Below are 19,714 nucleotides of genomic sequence, written 5' to 3' on the forward strand. Positions count from 1 at the left end.
GGGGACCCCTACTCTTTTTGTCCCCCGTATTTTTGGAACCAGGACCAGGCGCAGAGCCCGATGCTGGTTGCTTAAATATGGGGGAACCCCTGTCATTTTTTTCACCATATTTCTGCAACCAGGATCGGCTCAAAGAGCCCGAGGCTGGTTATGCTTAGGAGGGGGGACCCCACGCAATTTTTATTTTTATTTTACACTGTTTAATTTAAAAAAAAAAAAAAAAAAAAAAATGAACCCCAGCACGGATCACACAGATCCGGCCGAGATTCATTTTTAAAAAGTCGGCAGTGTTTTGCTAATCACTGCCGTAAAAAAAAAAAAAAAACCACGAATGACATCGACATCGGAACAAAAGAAAAACCCGAATACGACAGCTTAGTAAATTAGTCGTAATAAATTCAAAAAGTTGCAGTTTTACACTTTCGATGTCATTCGTGATTGAACTTTGACCTGAAACGGGAAAATACGAATGTTAGTAAATTTACCTCATTGTATTGTTATGGGTGATGTCAATAATTTTAGATCTTTAGTTATGATGTAATTTCTTAGTAAAACATGCTCAGGTAGCAGTTTTTAGGGAAGGACTGGATACTCTAGGGGTATTATTGGCGGCACCGGGTGTCACCGAACCTGGTGCTGCCAAATTCTAGAGAGAAAATATACTCTTCCAAACAGTCGATATTCGCTTACAGACAGGTCTGCAAAGGTCATATTGGCATCATCACACCCTTCCTTAAATTAGCTTATGAGAGAACCATTCTTTATGTGTCCTTTCTACTTACTTGGTTATAACTGTACAGCAGATGTGAAATGCATATAGCATACCCTCCGACTGTACCTTTTTGGCAGGTACAGTACCTTTTTTATGGTCTGTACTGATTTTTGGCTCTCCAAACTTCCATTGAAAATATAGGAAAAGGGGCATGGCCACGCCCCCTTTTCCCGTGGCCATGCCCCTTTTTCTAATTTGTACCGATTTTTATGTGTAAAATGTTGGAGGGTATGATATAGCGGCCCATTGCATGCTGTTGTATGCAAATTTGCAGAATAGGGTGTATGTCCAGGGCCGGACTGGCCATAAGATTTACCGGGGGAGATTCCCAGGAGGCCGTCACTACTGTGGGGCCAGTAACTGGCTGAGTGACTTTTTGTGTGGGTTTTTTCTCTCCCTATAACCGGCAGAGCCACCTAGTGGCCCGGCAGCACTGACAGCACAACCTCTGCTCAGCCTCAGGCTACACAGGAAGTGTTTTGTGTTTACTTTAGCTTCCTGCCTGTGGCTGAGTGATTGCTGCCGGACACAGGCACGGAGCTGCCAGAGAACATACATAAGTATGGATAGAGCAAAGAGGTACAATGGTAGCTGGATTAGGGGAACACAGCACAGTGTAACAAACACTTCTCCCCTACCCAGGGGTGGGTGTGTGAGTGGGTCAGACAGACCCTGCTCCTGCACCCAGGCCCTGCTCCTGTACCCTGCTCCTGCGCCCAGCTCCTGTACCCAGCCCCTATCCTGCACCCGGCTCCTGTACCCAGCCCCTCACCTGTACCCAGCACCTGCCCCTGTACCCAGCCCCTGCTCCTGTACCCAGCCCCTATGCTGCACCCAACTCCTGTACCCAGCCACTGCTCCTGTACCCAGCCCCTCTCCTGAACCCAGCTCCTATACCCAGCCCCTGCTCCTGTACTCAGCCCCTCCCCTGTACCCAGCCCTGTATGTGTGCCACCCCCTGCTACTGTACCCTGACCCTGCACCCAGCCCCTGCTCTTGTACCCAGCCCCTCTCCTGAACCCAGCCCTCTGTATCAGCCTCTGCACCCAGGCCCTGCTCCTGTACCCTGCCCCTGTACCCAGCCCCTGCTCCTGTACCCAGCCCCTCTTCAGCACCCAGCTCCTGTACCCAGCCCCAGCTCCTGTACCCAGCCCCTGCCCATGTACCCAGCCCCTACCCCTGCTCCTGTACCCAGTCCCTCTGCTGCACCCAGCTCCTATACCCAGCACCTGCTCCTGTACTCAGCACCTCTCCTGTACCCAGCCCTGTACATGTGCCAGCCCCCTCTCCTCTCCTGTAACCAGCCCTGTATGTGTGCCAGCCCCTCTCCTGAACCCAGCCCTCTGTGTCAGCCTCTGTACCCAGCCCCTGCTCCTGTACTCAGCCCCTCTCCTGTACATGTGCCAGCCCCCTCTCCTGTAACCAGCCCTGTATGTGTGCCAGCCCCTCTCTTGAACCCAGCCCTCTGTGTCAGCCTCTGTACCCAGCCCCTGCTCCTGTACCCTGCCCCTGTACCCAGCCCCTGCTCCTGTACCCAGCCCTGTGTGTGTACCATCAGCCCCTGCTCTTGTACCCAGCCCCTGCCCCTGTACCCAGCCCCTCTCCTGCACCCAGCCCTGTACAGGTGCCAGCCCCCTCTCCTGTACCCAGCCCTTTATGTGTGCCAGTCCCTGCTACTGTACCCTGCCCCAGCACCCAGCCCCTGCTCCTGTACTCAGACCCTCTCCTGCACCCAGCCCTGTATGTGTGCCAACCCCTTCTCCTGAACTCATCCCTGTGTGTCAGCACCTGCACCCAGCCCTGTGTGTACGCCAGCCCCTGCTCCTGTACCCAACCCCTGCTCCTGTACTCAGCCCCTGCTACTGTACCTTGCCCCTGTACTCAGCCCTGTATGTGTGCCAGTCCCCTTTCCCGTACCCAGCCCTGTGTGTCAGCCCCTGCAGCCAGCCGTGTGTGTGTGTGTGTGTGTGTGTGTGTGTGTGTGTGTGTGTGTGTGTGTGTGTCAGTCCCCTCCCTTACCCATCTCTGTATGTGTGCCAGGTCCTACTCCTCTACCCAGCCCTGTAGGTGTGCCAGACCCTGCTTCTCTGCCCAAACCTGTGTGTCAGCCCCTGCACCCAGCCTTGTGTGTGTGACAGCCCCCAATCCTGTACTCAGCCCTGTATGTGTGACAGCCTCTGCTCCTCTTCCCAGCCCTGTGTGTGTGCCAGACCCTGCTTCTCTACCCAGCCCTGTGTGTCAGCCCTTGCACCCAGCCATGTGTGTGTGCCAGCCCCTGCTCCTGTACCCAGCCGTGTGTGTGTGTGTGTGTGTGTGTGTGTGTGTGTGTGTGTGTGTGTGTGTGTGTGTGTGTGTGTGTGTGTGTGTGTGTCAACCCCTTTTCCGTTACCCAGCCCCTCGTGTGTCTATTTGCTGGCAGTTTTGGGGTTTGTGTTCAGTCTCAGTGGTGATGACTGAGTGTTGTTTGGAATATGGAGGTTTGGGGTTTGTCACTGCAGGCTAAAGGTCTGGGAGTGTTGGGGCCTTGACTACCAATAACATTGAAAGCAACAACTTCCACATAAGTGTAGTGATGTACTTATCCTTCCTACTTTGCTGTTTGTCCCGCCTACAGTTCATTTGGTGCCGCCCATGTGAGGCCACTTCTAGGAATTTTTCCAGGGCCACTTTTAGTTCACAATCCGCCCCTGTGTATGTTCAACTTTGCACTATACCATTAATGTACGTGCGAGTCAGGAATATGCAGAGAAGTGGAAATTTAACACAAATAATTTGCTTGCTTCCAACTTTAATAAACTTTAAATATATAAAATCTGCCTATCATTTTCGCACCTCTTTGATCAAAACTCATCATATTTCCAGGGCTTTATACTGCTGCACCTGTGTAAAATTTCCAGATGTACCCTTTGTCACGTGTAAATCTGGATCTGGTGCTAGCCAGTGCCTCCTGAGCTATTTTGTTCACTGCATGTCTCTGGAAAAGGGGCAGGGGGAAACACTGCCCTTCAGAAGCACTTGCACCCCACTTACATGGTACTTATGAACATCATTTGGCCAAGCTTTAACTATGATGCTTCTTGTCCCGTGTTCAGATGTATGCATGTGGGGGTAAGCTTGTTAAAGTTTAACATCTTAAAGAATGAGATGTAAATCCTTGAGGGCATAATAAGGGCAATTAGGCATTGCAAAAAAGACGCTTAAAATTTATAGGGAAATGAGAATTAATATACAGACTGCATCATATTTACAGTCATATTATAGCTAAACTCGCACAGATTAATGTGAATGCCAAATATATTAGGAAATCATTCAACAGGGAAAGTTATGCACAATTATGTGGCTTTAAGTTAAAAGCTTCTTGTACAGTTCAGTGATAGTCCCAGATATATCTAACTAATCCAACAGTCAGCAGAGACTTCGATATCTTCATCCCAGGGGTGTGAGAATCATCTGAGGAAAGGTATTGGAATTCTTTGCTCTATGGTGGACATTCCGAGTTGATCGCTCACTAGCAGTTTTTAGCAGCTGTGCAAACGCATTGTCGCCGCCCACCGGGGAGTGTATTTTTGCTTTGCAGAAGTGCGAACGCCTGTGCAGCAGAGCGCCTGCAAAATCTTTTTGTGCAAAACAAGTGCAGCCCTGTACTTACTCTTCGTGTGCGTTGATTCTAACATTGGTGGGTTGGCTTTTGACGTCACACACCCGCCCAGTTTTCGCCCAGCCACGCCTGCGTTTTCCCTGGCACACCTGCATTTTTGTAAGCACTCCCTGAAAACAGTCAGTGGACACCCAGAAACGCCCCTTTCCTGTCAATCTTCTTGCGGCCGCCAGTGCTAATGAAAATGTTGCTAGAACCTGTGCAAAACTACAAAGGACTTGTACCCGTACGTCGCACGTGCGCATTGTGGTGCATACGCATGCGCAGAAATGTCGATTTTTAGCCTGCGAACAACGGCAGCTAGCGATCAACTCGGAATGACCCCCTTATGTTCAGACTGAAGGATTGTTTGTAACCTGCATTTCCTGAATTTCTTACCATTCTTTACGGATGGATTTTGTGCATGTTAATCTGTAAATTTTGGTCCTACTTTATTTGGACATTGCAACACATGCATATAACATTGTAACTATTTTCTTTGTAACATTTTTTGTGCTTACGCATTGTACTTCTCTTTTTATAAATAAATTATTCTTTATTAGTCATTTCCATATACTGTGTGCTCCAGAACTCAGTCTTTGAGGAGACTATTAGACTGCTAAGGCAATGCTACTACCAGTCCAAAATTCAAATAGGGTAGCCACACCTACTGCCAGTGGCTGTCATCTAGGGAGGCCAATCCCTGGACATTTTTTAAATTCCGGGTATCGGGATTGAAAAATGGTAAATCCCGGGATACCCGGGATTGGCTTTTCCCTATGTGGCCGCCCTCTCGCCCCGCCCACCCCGCACACATAGCTCACCATAGATCGGGGCAGACAGGTGGGGAACATCATCTTCTTTCTCCCGGCGGCGGGTGATAGCGCAGCGTCACTTCTCACTGCACGTCACGCTGGGGAGCCGGGAGGATGGGGCCAGGCAGCGTCTAAGCATCCAGAGGATGCTCAACGCTGATCCCTCAATCCCCGGGATTGGATCCCGGCCGTTTTTGCCCTAAATTCCAGGATCCCGCTGACTCCTATCCCGGGATTGGCCTCACTACTGTCATCCCAAATGGGCTCACTGGCAGTAGGTGTGGCTCCCCTATTTAAATTTTGGACTGTGCTGCAGCCCCACCTCTGGAGCCGCCACTGGCTATTATTTATTGCTAGAAGCAGGGGTCATCCAAATTAAATGTGTGGGAGTTTGAGTCACTTAGCCTGTACATTTTTGGTACAGGGTATTCTATAACTTTTATATAATTGCTGGAAGTGGGTGACAAATTAACTGCATGGGAGTTGTGTTGTCAAGCCCACACAGTTGTGCTATACAGCAAGGAGTCCTGTAGCTCCTTGGTAATGATCACAAGTGATGGCAGTAAAAAAGGAGTGTGGTACAGTACCATTTAGGTATTTAAATGACTGCACTCTGACCACAGTCAGAGTGCAACCCATTCAGGAATACTTTCTGAGGTCCCTGACCTGGGCCAACACAGATAGTCAGATATCTGGAATAGAAAGGTAGATGTGAGTATTATCCACATACAGATGATTGAGAAAAGCAGAGGATATAAGACTGAGCCTTTTTGTATTCCAACTGATAGAGGAAGCAAAGAAGTGGTGGATGTAGAGAAACACACACTGAAAGAGCAATTTCATAAGTAGGATGATGTCATCAAGATTCCTTAAAAATGAAGTTGTTTTAGATAACAAAGGGGGTCATTCCGAGTTGATTGTAGCCCTGCAAAATTTTGCAGGGCTACGATTATGTCTATAGACATGCGGGGGGGGGGGGGACCCAGCACAGGGCTATCCCGCCCCGCATGTCAGTGCCGGCTACCCCAGCAGAAGTGCAAAAGCATCACACAGTGGCGATGCTTTTGCACTTTAGGAGTAGCTCCCGTGATGTCACGCAGCCGCTGCAGCCCGCTCCACCGCACGGTCCGGCCACACCTGCGTTGGCCGGACCGCGCCCATGAAACGGCGGCCAAATGCCGCCGTTTCGTGTCCCCCCCTGCCAGCGACCGCCTCTGCCTGTCAATCAGGCAAAAGCGATCGTATTGCAGCGACGGCCTTAGGTCGTATCGCATGCGCTGGCGCATGCGCAGTTCTGACCCGATCGCACCGCTGCGATAAACTGCAGCTTGCGTTCAGGTCAGAATGATCCCCAAAGTTTCCAGATCACAAATTACAAAACATTCAGATATTCATCTGTCATGGGTGAAGCATTAATTAATAATTGGTGATTACCCTATTAAAAGCTCCAAAGATCCTACAAGATTGGAAGATTCCCTTGGCTATATAGGATCATATGTGAGGTCACACCAAGTTCAGTGTATTATCTTTATGCACCAAAGCATCTTTAAAAAGATCCCTTTAGGAAATTTGTCAATAAGCCCCTTGAGACCTGTAGGAGAAAGAGCACTATATAAATACAATTATGAATATGATGATTATTAAAAGTATTATTAAGAGTATTATTAAGACAATAAGACTCTCCTCTAGTCTCCAAACTTTCAAGCGTCCCCTGAAAACTCACCTATTCAGCAAGCTTGTCAAATTCCAGAACTGCTCACATAACCTTCATAAGCTTTCCTATCCAATTATATCCCCACTGTACAGTAAACACATATCCTCCACATATTTTCTCTTTTTTCACTTTCCATTCCTCCTGACCCTGGTTCATCATTGCTGTGATGTGATATCATGCAGACCACCAAGAACCTTTGCAATCTGCTGGACAACTATGAAAAAGATAGCACCTATCCTTATGTATCAATACCAATTTCCCTATGGATTGTAAGCTTGCGAGCAGGGCCTTCCTACCTCTAGATCTGTTTGTTATTACCCAGTTTGTTTTATCATTGAGTCTAGTTGTAAGGCGCAACGGAATTTGCTGCACTTTATAAGAAACTGTTAATAAATAAATAATAATACATTTTCTATTATATTATTATTAGTGATGTGCACCGGACATTTTTCGGGTTTTGTGTTTTGGTTTTGGATTCGGTTCCGAGGCCGTGTTTTGGATTCGGACGCGTTTTGGCAAAACCTCCCTGAAATTTTTTTGTCGGATTCGGGTGTGTTCTGGATTCGGGTGTTTTTTACAAAAAACCCTCAAAAACAGCTTAAATCATAGAATTTGGGGGTCATTTTGATCCCACAGTATTATTAACCTCAATAACCATAATTTCCACTCATTTCCAGTCTATTCTGAACACCTCACACCTCACAATATTATTTTTAGTCCTAAAATTTGCACCAAGGTCGCTGGATGACTAAGCTAAGCGACCCAAGTGGCCGACACAAACACCTGGCCCATCTAGGAGTGGCACTGCAGTGTCAGACAGGATGGCACTTCAAAAAAATAGTCCCCAAACAGCACATGATGCAAAGAAAAAAAGAGGCGCAATGAGGCAGCTGTGTGACTAAGCTAAGCGACCCAAGTAGCCGACACAAACACCTGGCCCATCTAGGAGTGGCACTGCAGTGTCAGACAGGATGGCACTTCAAAAAAATAGTCCCCAAACAGCGCATGATGCAAAGAAAAATGAAAGAAAAAAGAGGTGCAAGATGGAATTGTCCTTGGGCCCTCCCACTCACCCTTATGTTGTATAAACAGGACATGCACACTTTAACAAACCCATCATTTCAGCGACAGGGTCTGCCACACAACTGTGACTGAAATGACTGGTTGGTTTGGGCCCCCACCAAAAAAGAAGCAATCAATCTCTCCTTGCACAAACTGGCTCTACAGAGGCAAGATGTCCACCTCCTCCTCATTGTCCGATTCCTCACCCCTTTCACTGTGTACATCCCCCTCCTCACAGATTATTAATTCATCCCCACTGGAATCCACCATCTTGGATGCGGTCACTCATATAATCCTCCACCATTCTTTCAATGGTGACAGAATCATATGCAGTGACAGTAGATGACATGTCAGTAATCGTTGGCAGGTCCTTCAGTCCGGACCAGATGTCAGCACTCGCTCCAGACTGCCCTGCATCACCGCCAGCAGGTGAGCTCGGAATTCTTAGCCTTTTCCTCGCACCCCCAGTTGCGGGAGAATGTGAAGGAGGAGCTGTTGACGGGTCACGTTCCGCTTGATTTGACAATTTTCTCACCAGCAGGTCTTTGAACCTCTGCAGACTTGTGTCTGCCGGAAAGAGAGATACAATGTAGGTTTTAAATCTAGGATCGAGCACGGTGGCCAAAATGTAGTGCTCTGATATCAACAGATTGACCACCCGTGAATCCTGGTTAAGCAAATTAAGGGCTCCATCCACAAGTCCCACATGCCTAGCGGAATCGCTCTGTTTTAGCTCCTCCTTCAATGTCTCCAGCTTCTTCTGCAAAAGCCTGATGAGGGGAATGACCTGACTCAGGCTGGCAGTGTCTGAACTGACTTCACGTGTGGCAAGTTCAAAAGGTTGCAGAACCTTGCACAACGTTGAAATCATTCTCCACTGCACTTGAGTCAGGTTCATTCCCCCTCCTTTGCCTATATCGTAGGCAGATGTATAGGCTTGAATGGCCTTTTGCTGCTCCTCCATCCTCTGAAGCATATAGAGGGTTGAATTCCACCTCGTTACCACCTCTTGCTTCAGATGATGGCAGAGCAGGTTCAGGACTGTTTGCTGGTGCTCCAGTCTTCGGCACACGGTGGCTGAATGCCGAAAGTGGCCCACAATTCTTTGGGCCACCGACAGCATCTCTTGCATGCCCCTGTCGTTTTTTAAATAATTCTGCACCACCAAATTCAATGTATGTGCAAAACATGGGACGTGCTGGAATTTGCCCAGATGTAATGCACGCACAATATTGGTGGCGTTGTCCAATGTCACAAATCTCCAGGAGAGTCCAATTGGGGTAAGCCATTCTGCGATGATGTTCCTCAGTTTCCGTAAGAGGTTGTCAGCTGTCTGCCTCTTATGGAAAGCGGTGATACAAAGCGTAGCCTGCCTAGAAACGAGTTGGCATTTGCGAGATGCTGCTACTGGTGCCGCCGCTGCTGTTCTTGCTGCGGGAGGCAATACATCTACCCAGTGGGCTGTCACAGTCATATCCTGAGTCTGCCCTGCTCCACTTGTCCACATGTCCGTGGTTAAGTGGACATTGGGTACAACTGCACTTTTTAGGACACTGGTGACTCTTTTTCTGACGTCTGTGTACATTTTCGGTATCGCCTGCCTAGAGAAATGGAACCTAGATGGTATTTGGTACCGGGGACACAGTACCTCAATCAAGTCTCTAGTTGCCTGTGAATTAACGGTGGATACCGGACACACGTCTCTCACCGCCCAGGCTGCCAAGGCCTGAGTTATCCGCTTTGCAGCAGGATGACTGCTGCGATATTTCATCTTCCTCGCAAAGGACTGTTGGACAGTCAATTGCTTACTGGAAGTAGTACAAGTGGTCTTCCGACTTCCCCTCTGGGATGCCGATCGACTCCCAGCAGCAACAACAGCAGCGCCAGCAGCAGTAGGCGTTACACTCAAGGATGCATCAAAGGAATCCCATGAAGGAGAGGACTCGTCAGACTTGACAGTGACATGGCCTGCAGGACTATTGGCTTTCCTGTGTAAGGAGGAAATTGACACTGAGGGAGTTGGTGGTGTGGTTTGCAGGAGCTTGGTTACAAGAGGAAGGGATTTAGTGGTCAGTGGACTGCTTCCGCTGTCATCCAAAGTTTTTGAACTTGTCACTGACTTCTGATGAATGCGGTCCAGGTGACGTATAAGGGAGGATGTTGCTAGGTGGTTAACGTCCTTACCCCTACTTATTACAGCTTGACAAAGGCAACACACAGCTTGACACCAGTTGTCCGCATTTCTGTTGAAATAAATCCACACCGAAGAGGTGATTTTTTTGTATTTTGACCAGGCATGTCAATGGCATATTCGTCCCACGGACAACAGGTGTCTCCCCGGGTGCCTGACTTAAACAAACCACCTCACCATCAGAATCCTCCTTGTCAATTTCCTCCCCAGCGCCAGCAACACCCATATCCTCATCCTGGTGTACTTCAACAGGGACATCTTCAATTTGACTATCAGGAACTGGACTGCGGGTGCTCCTTCCAGCAATTGCAGGGGACGTGCAAATGGTGGAAGGCGCAACCTCTTCCCGTCCAGTTTTGGGAAGGTCAGGTATCGCAACCGACACAATTGGACTCTCCTTGGGGATTTGTGATTTAGAAGAACGCACAGTTCTTTGCTGTGCTTTTGCCATCTTAACTCTTTTAAGTTTTCTAGCAGGAGGATGACTGCTTCCATCCTCAGGTGAAGCTGAACCACTAGCCTTGAACATAGGCCAGGGCCTCAGCCATTCCTTGCCACTCCGTGTCGTAAATGGCACATTGGCAAGTTTACGCTTCTCCTCAGACGATTTTGATTTAGATTTTTGGGTCATTTTACTGAGCTTTATTTTTTTGGATTTTACATGCTCTCTACTATGACATTGTGCATCGGCCTTGGCAGACGACGTTGATGGCATTTCATCGTCTCGGCCATGACTAGTGGCAGCAGCTTCAGCACGAGGTGGAAGTGGATCTTGATCTTTCCCTATTTTACCCTCCACATTTTTGTTCTCCATTTTTAATGTGTGGAATTATATGCCAGTAATAGATCAACGTATAATACTGGTGGTCACTGGTCAGCAAAACTCTGCACTGTACTCCTCCTATATAATATACTGGTGGTCCCCAGTCCCCACAATAAAGCAGTGTGAGCACAGATATATGCAGCACACTGAGCTCAGATATGGAGCATTTTTCAGGCAGAGAACGTATAATACTGGTGGTCACTGGTCAGCAAAACTCTGCACTGTACTCCTCCTATATAATATACTGGTGGTCGCCAGTCCCCACAATAAAGCAGTGTGAGCACAGGTATATGCAGCACACTGAGCACAGATATGGAGCGTTTTTCAGGCAGAGAACGTATAATACTGGTGGTCACTGGTCAACAAAACTCTGCACTGTACTCCTCCTATATAATATACTGGAGGTCCCCAGTCCCCAAAATAAAGCAGTGTGAGCACAGATATATGCAGCACACTGAGCACAGATATGGAGCGTTTTTCAGGCAGAGAACGTATAATACTGGTGGTCACTGGTCAACAAAACTCTGCACTGTACTCCTCCTATATAATATACTGGTGGTCCCCAGTTCCCACAATAAAGCAGTGTGAGCACATATACAGTATATGCAGCACACTGAGCACAGATATGGAGCGTTTTTCAGGCAGAGAACGTATAATACTGGTGGTCACTGGTCAGCAAAACTCTGCACTGTACTCCTCCTATATAATACTGGTGGTCCCCAGTCCCCACAATAAAGCAGTGTGAGCACAGATATATGCAGCACACTGAGCACAGATATGGAGCATTTTTCAGGCAGAGAACGTATAATACTGGTGGTCACTGGTCAGCAAAACTCTGCACTGTACTCCTCTTATATAATACTGGTGGTCCCCAGTCCCCACAATAAAGCAGTGTGAGCACAAATATATGCAGCACACTGAGCACAGATATGGAGCGTTTTTCAGGCAGAGAACGTATAATACTGGTGGTCACTGGTCAGCAAAACTCTGCACTGTACTCCTCCTATAATACTGCTGGTCCCCAGAATAAAGATATTTGCAGCCCCCTGAAACAAAGTGAGAGGACGCTCGCCACGTCCTCTCACTATCATTTCCAATGCACGAGTGAAAAATGGCGGCGATGCCCGGCTCCTTATATAGAATCCGAATCTCGCGAGAATCCGACAGCGGGATGATGATGTACGGGCGCACTCGGGTTAACCGAGCAAGGCGGGAGGATCCGCGTCGCTCGGACCCATGAAAAAAAAAGGTGAAGTTCGGGCGGGTTCGGATCCAGAGGATCCGAACCTGCTCATCACTAATTATTATATACCTACCCAGGGGCAAACGATTTTGGGGGGTGGGGTGGGGGGCAGGAGTCCAAAGGTTTGATTTTAGAGCAATTGTTGCCAGCCTATGAAGGATGCATAATCAGCATGTAACAAGCTATAGTCTGCGTCCCAAAAATGATACAGTTTATGTAATACAGTACTTCAGACATGTGCAGGCCCAATGGTCGCAGTAAGCCACTTACAAGTTTCTCTCTCTGGTGAGATGATTGGGCACTCAGACACACACACACACACACACACACACTGTAGACTTGGTAGGAAAATCTACTGCCAATGGGCATTTGCACCAGCTCCATTCTACCCTTTATGCTAATGCAGTGTTTGCTGGCCAGCCTGTGAGTAAAGGGGGTTTCCGTGCAACTGGAAAAACTCCTTGCATTTGCCTGTGCAACCCATAAGGAACCTCTACGGATAATGTACATGAGGGTATATTACCATTTCTTTGTTTTATTTCTGGTTTGTTTTTTTTCTTGTGTCCAATTGTCATCACTATTTTTATTAAGTAATCCCACTTAAACAGTTATAACACTCAACACTATTAGATAAATAGTGCAAAAATGGAAGTAACAAGTAAAATAAACATTTAAGAAATGCACTAGCAATTGTGTTAGGGAAGGAAACACAGGGGAAGGAGTAGGAATGAGGGAAAGCGGTATTAGCTCAAAAGAAATACAGATATAATTGGGGAGAGATGTGCTCAGGGAAAGTACCAGCTTGGGTTCGGGAAGAAAAGGAGAGAAGTGCACTCAGTGGCAAACGCAGGATTTTCATGGGGGGGTTTCCAGAACTGGGTGGAGCCAAGCACGGGGGCGGGGACTGAGGTGACCCAGTACATGCTGGGTCCGTAAAACTAGTGTGTCTGTGTATATATATATATATACATATATATATATATACATATCTATATATGTACACATATATACCGTATATACACCTATATATATATATATATATATATAATATACACATAGCATATTAAACATGCATATATATATCCATTTCAAGCTTCTCACACTCGCTTACAAAGCCCTCACCCACTCCTCTCCCATCTACATCTCTGACCTTATCTCCCTTTACACTCCCACCCGTCCTCTTCGCTCTGCTAATGCACGCCGATTCTCCTGCCTACTGATTACTTCCTCCCACTCCTACCTCCAAGATTTTTCACGTGCTGCTCCAATTCTCTGGAATTCCCTACCGCTTCCCCTCAGACTCTCCACCTCTCTACAAAACTTCAAACAGGCTCTCAAGACCCACTTCTTCACCAAACCCAGCCAAATCTCATCCTAACCCTCTGTTCCACGCTCTCTATGTACCCCATCTGTGTCACCTCTGTCTATCTATCCCTCCCCTTTAGAATGTAAGCTCTCACGAGCAGGGCCCTCTTCCCTCATGTGCTTATCCTTTGTCTTACTTTAATAATCTTCAACTGCATCAACTCCAGCAGTCTTCTGCCACCTGATACTTATTCCAGTGTCATCTGCTGATGTAACTATGTTTATTTACCCTGTACTTGTCCTATACTGTCATCAACTGTAAGTTGCTGTTTTCCTGTTTGATTATTTATGTACTCTGTAATTGGGCGCTGCGGAACCCTTGTGGCGCCATATAAAGGATAATATATATATATATATATATATACATATACATACAGTACAAGTATATATACGCATGTATATATATCATGTGTGTGTGTTTATATGTATGTATATACATGTGTATATATGTATGCACAAATTGCACATGGATATATATGTACTATAATTAAAATAAAGTAAACTTTTATGAAGCACTTACAAGTGCCACCAGGAAGAGAGCAGGCTGCAGAGGACGCTAGACAGCCATTAACAATACTCATGCAGCATTAAAAAAAAAAAAAAAATATTTTTTTTTTTTTTTGGTGGAGGAGGGTTTCTGGGTACTCGGAAACCCCCCCTGGGTGTGCCACTGGCACTAGCAACATACTGGTCTTTTATTGCACAGGGGGATGGGAATCTGAGAAGCCTGGATACTGAGGATTTATAAGCCTCAGTCTCTTTAAAGGGGATGCAGTTACAATGCCGTCTGTCAGGATCCCGGTATTCAGGATACCGATGCCAAAATCCCATCAGTCGACAATGTTGGCAGCCAGAAACCCGGCGCACCAGGGCTAATCCCACTTGTGGGTGTCCACAGAGTGGGAATAGATTCTGTGGCAAGTGCAGCTAGCCACCGAGCCCGCAAGGGGACTTTTATCGCTCGCCCCGCTGCCGGCATTATGGCGGCTGGATGTCGCTTTCAGGATATTGACAGCCGGCATCCCACCCGCCGGGATTACGTATGTAACCCCTTTAAAGATGAGACAGGGAAACCAGATGGAAGTAATATCTGTAGCATTGTGACTTTTTATTTTGTTAAACTCCATTTCATAATTTCCTTTCTTTGCATTCATAACAAAATCTGTTAGATAGATTTGGATTGCTGAGCACTGTATTTATGCAGGACGTTGTTTTGTTTACAGTATTACTGGCAATTAAGGTTTTGATTGCAGCTTTCAGATCAATCATGCAGTAACTGAAGATTTACTAGGAGTGGCAGGTTTTGAACTAAAACTCAATGGTAATTTTCAGACAGACCAAGTAGTTTTATTTTGAGTACCCCTTTCACACCATGGGCTAAATGTAACAGCCTGCGAGTCTACCCATTTTTTTTAAAGCAGCAATCATTTACAAGGACAAACCAGGTTGGTTTGCAACTTGCAGACAACTGTAGCCCCATTTGTGACACATGCTCACAGACAGTATGGTTCCATGCAAGCAGGGCATGTAAGCACAGATATACTGTATGGAAAATATAAAATGTGATTAAGGCATTTTAGAATTTTTTTTTTTTTACACAGCAATGATTTCTCCTCTTTTTGTATTTTCAGGTCATTCTAATGAAAATAATGGAAAAAATACATTGCGGTATAATCTGAAACTGAATCCATATTATGCAGGTAACTTTATACCTGATTATTCTATTTTTATCTTCCCACGTTACTTGCACTCATGAACACTGGATTTTGCTGGTTCAACTATGGTTTTTAGAGAACTTTCATTCTGAGTTTACATTAACCATCACAATAAAATCACTTCTTGCCAGCCAACGATGAGGCAATTTAAAATTCAACAATCCACAGAACAGTTAGAACGTTATCTGATATTATGACAAACATGGCTCTACTAGTTAAAAGCCCGCCAATATGACAGACACCGGGGCCGGATTATAGGGGGAGGCGGTCGCTACTCACACAGGAGGTGCTTGGTTTCTGGAAGTCCTGTTGCTGGGAGCCGGGGTTCTGTAATGCTGAGTAGGTGTTTGTGTGTAGCATTAGGCTCTTTGATATATATATATATATATGTATATAGATAGATAGATAGATAGATAGATAGATAGATAGATATAGATAGATATATAAGATGCTGTATATCAGTAATGGGCAGGCTTTAATAATGCTGCACTATATAAACCAGAACTAGCATGTGTAAGCTCACCAGTCCCCATACATCTCCCGGGTAGTCAAGGAAGAGGACACCAGTAGCCACCATTAGCCACCAGCAGCTGTGATTGCGATCGCGGTTTGTGTTGAGAAGGAGACAAAGTTGTCTCTGTCTCAAAAAAAAAACTATTTGGCCCATCAAGGGGGTTTTCTGGGTAACCAGAACCCCCCCCTACGTGCGCTACTGGACCTCCAGTGGCCAGCGCCGGCAGCGCAGAGGTGACTATTTTGAAAAAAATCTGCATCTCTCTCCACTGTCCCTATCTGCACCTACCACTCCACTCTCTCTAAAGTCCCTATCCACCCAACCCCTCCCCCTCTCTCTCCCCCAATCCCTATCTGCTCCTACCACTCCATTCTCTCCCCAGTTCCTAGCTAACCCAACCCCTCCCCCTCTTCCAACTCCATACCTTTCTGCTCCTACTTCCTCTCTCTCTCCCCAGTAACTATCTGCCCTAACCCTCCCAACCCTCTTTCTTTCTTACCCAGTCCCTATCTACCCCTACCCCCGTTCTCGCTCTCCCCAACCTTTCTCAGCATGCAGCAAGTGTGAAACAGATCAATATTAATATTGGCAACAGCGAGGTAGGAGGCTGTAACATCTCCCTGTAGTATCACTTTTACTTTGAGCTGTGTCAGCTTCCAGTACACAAAGGAGTCATTTGGTCCATGTGGCGCCTCTAGTGGCCGACAGTGCACATACAGAGGTGAGGGGCAGACTTGGCTTTTATTAAATATAGTATAGTAAGGACGAGTGTTAATAACAATAACTATGGCTGCATGTATGCATCATTCCCAGGACAGTGATTGTTTCTGTATCTGTGATCACATATGTGATTTTAAGACTGTTTGGGTCTGCTTTACCGTGTGCATAATTATACATTGAATGGCTTTTATGGTCTGTGTTAAACTTTATGTAGTCTGAAATGGGCTAGTGTGTCCGGCTGGAATTAGACCGTTTTTAAATTCAACACAATTCGACAGTCACATACCCTCCCGCCGGTACCCGAATTCAACATATTCAATAAAAAACGGATTCGACAGTCCCGCTGTCAAAAAACGGATCAATTGACGATAGTGTACGTCCTGGATTCGACTTCATGGACGGCACAAAACTGTGTAAAAAATCCTGAAAAAAATGCGTGGGGTCCCCCCTCCTAAGCATAACCAGCTTCGGGATCTTTGAGCAGGTCCTGGTTGTAAAAATACGGGGGGGGGAAATGACAGGGGATCCCCCGTATTTTCACAACCAGCACCGGGCTCTGCGTCCGGCCCTGGTGCAAATAATACGGGGGACAAAAGACGTAGGGGGTCCCCCGTATTTTTCACACCAGCACCGGGCTCCACTAGCTGGAGAGATAATGCCACAGCCGGGGGACACTTTTATACCGGTCCCTGCGGCCGTGGCATTAAATCCCCAACTAGTCACCCCTGGCCGGGGTACCCTGGAGGAGTGGGGACCCCTTAAATCAAGGGGTGCCCCCCTCCAGCCACCCAAGGGCCAGGGGTGAAGCCCAAGGCTGTCCCCCCATCCAAGGGCTGCGGATGGGTGGCTGATAGCCAAGTGACAAAATAAAGATTATTGTTTTTTGTAGCAGAACTACAAGTCCAAGAAAGCCTCCCCCGCAAGCTGGTACTTGGAGAACCACAAGTACCAGCATGCGGGGGGGACACGGGCCCGCTGGTACCTGTAGTTCTACTGCAAAAAAAATACCCAAATAAAAACAGTACACAGACACCTTGATAGTAAAACTTTATTACATACATGCACGCCGACACACACATACTTACCTATGTTGACACACCGACTCGGTCCCCTTCTCCAAGTAGAATCCACGGGGTACCTGAAAATAAAATTATACTCCCCAAAATCCAGTGTAGATCTGTCCTCTTCTACTTGTAATCCTCGTACTTGGCAAAAAAACAAAACGAAAATCCCGGACCACGCACTGAAAGGGGTCCCATGTTTACACATGGGACCCCTTTCCCCGAATACCGGGACCCCCCGTGACTCCTGTCACAGAGGGTCCCTTCAGCCAATCAGGGAGCGCCACTTCGTGGCACTCTCCTGATTGACTGTGCGCGTCTGAGCTGTCAGACGGCGCATAGCACTATACCGCTCCATTATATTCAAAGGTGGGAACTTTGCGGTCAGCGGTGAGGTTACTCGCGATCAACCGCTGACCACAAAGTTCCCACCATTGAATATAATGGAGCGGCATAGTGCTATGCGCCGTATGACAGCTCAGACGCGCACAGCCAATCAGGAGAGTGCCACGAAGTGGCGCTCCCTGATTGGCTGAAGGGACCCTCTGTGACAGGAGTCACGGGGGGTCCCGGCATTCGGGGAAAGGGGTCCCATGTGTAAACACGGGACCCCTTTTAGTTAGTGATGTGCACCAGAAATTTTTCGGGTTTTGTGTTTTGGTTTTGGATTCGGTTCCGAGGCCGTGTTTTGGATTCGGACGCGTTTTGGCAAAACCTCCCTGAAAATTTTTTGGCGGATTCGGGTGTGTTTTGGATTCGGGTGTTTTTTTACAAAAAAACCCTCAAAAACAGCTTAAATCATAGAATTTGGGGGTCATTTTGATCTCATAGTATTATTAACCTCAATAACCATAATTTCCACTCATTTTCAGTCTATTCTGAACACTTCACACCTCACAATATTATTTTTAGTCCTAAAATTTGCACCGAGGTCGCTGGATGACTAAGCTAAGCGACCCAAGTGGCCGACACGAACACCTGGCCCATCTAGGAGTGGCACTGCAGTGTCAGACAGGATGGCAGATTTAAAAAATAGTCCCCAAACAGCACATGATGCAAAGAAAAAAAGAGGTGCACCAAGGTCACTGGATGGCTAAGCTAAGCGACCCAAGTGGCCGACGCAAACACCTGGCCCATCTAGCAGTGGCACTGCAGTGTCAGACAGGATGGCACTTCAAAAAAATAGTCCCCAAACAGCACATGATGCAAAGAAAAAAAGAGGCGCAATGAGGTAGCTGTGTGACTAAGCTAAGCGACCCAAGTGGCCGACAAAAACACCTGGCCCATCTAGGAGTGGCACTGCAGTGTCAGGCAGGATGGCACTTCAAAAAAATAGTCCCCAAACAGCACATGATGCAAAGAAAAATGAAAGAAAAAAAGAGGTGCAAGATGGAATTGTCCTTGGGCCCTCCCACCCACCCTTATGTTGTATAAACAGGAAATGCACACGTTAACAAACCCATCATTTCAGCGACAGGGTCTGCCACACGACTGTGACTGAAATTACTGGTTGGTTTGGGCCCCCATCAAAAAAGAAGCAATCAATCTCTCCTTGCACAAACTGGCTCTACAGAGGCAAGATGTCCACCTCCTCCTCATCGTCCGATTCCTCACCCCTTTCACTGTGTACATCCCCCTCCTCACAGATTATTAATTCGTCCCCACTGGAATCCACCATCTCAGGTCCCTGTGTACTTTCTGGAGGCAATTGCTGGTGAATGTCTCCACGGAGGAATTGATTATAATTCATTTTGATGAACATCATCTTCTCCACATTTTCTGGAAGTAACCTCGTACGCCGATTGCTGACAAGGTGAGCGGCTGCACTAAACACTCTTTCGGAGTACACACTGGAGGGGGGGCAATTTAGGTAAAATAAAGCCAGTTTGTGCAAGGGCCTCCAAATTGCCTCTTTTTCCTGCCAGTATACGTACGGACTGTCTGACGTGCCTACTTGGATGCGGTCACTCATATAATCCTCCACCATTCTTTCAATGGTGACAGAATCATATGCAGTGACAGTAGACGACATGTCAATAATCGTTGGCAGGTCCTTCAGTCCGGACCAGATGTCAGCACTCG

General features: G+C 47.0%; 1 protein-coding gene across 1 annotated transcript in view; it reads left to right on the forward strand.

The window, feature by feature from the left end:
- Nucleotides 1-19,714, forward strand: part of LIPC (lipase C, hepatic type) — a 305,507-nt gene that overhangs the window by 74,895 nt on the left and 210,898 nt on the right. Inside the window, exon 3 of the mRNA XM_063926172.1 lies at nucleotides 15,254-15,322. Within this exon, the coding sequence (XP_063782242.1) occupies nucleotides 15,254-15,322 (69 nt within the window). The remainder of the gene's footprint in view (nucleotides 1-15,253; nucleotides 15,323-19,714) is intronic.

Source organism: Pseudophryne corroboree, chromosome 6 (genome assembly GCF_028390025.1).
Source record: "Pseudophryne corroboree isolate aPseCor3 chromosome 6, aPseCor3.hap2, whole genome shotgun sequence".
Lineage (NCBI taxonomy): Eukaryota > Metazoa > Chordata > Amphibia > Anura > Myobatrachidae > Pseudophryne > Pseudophryne corroboree.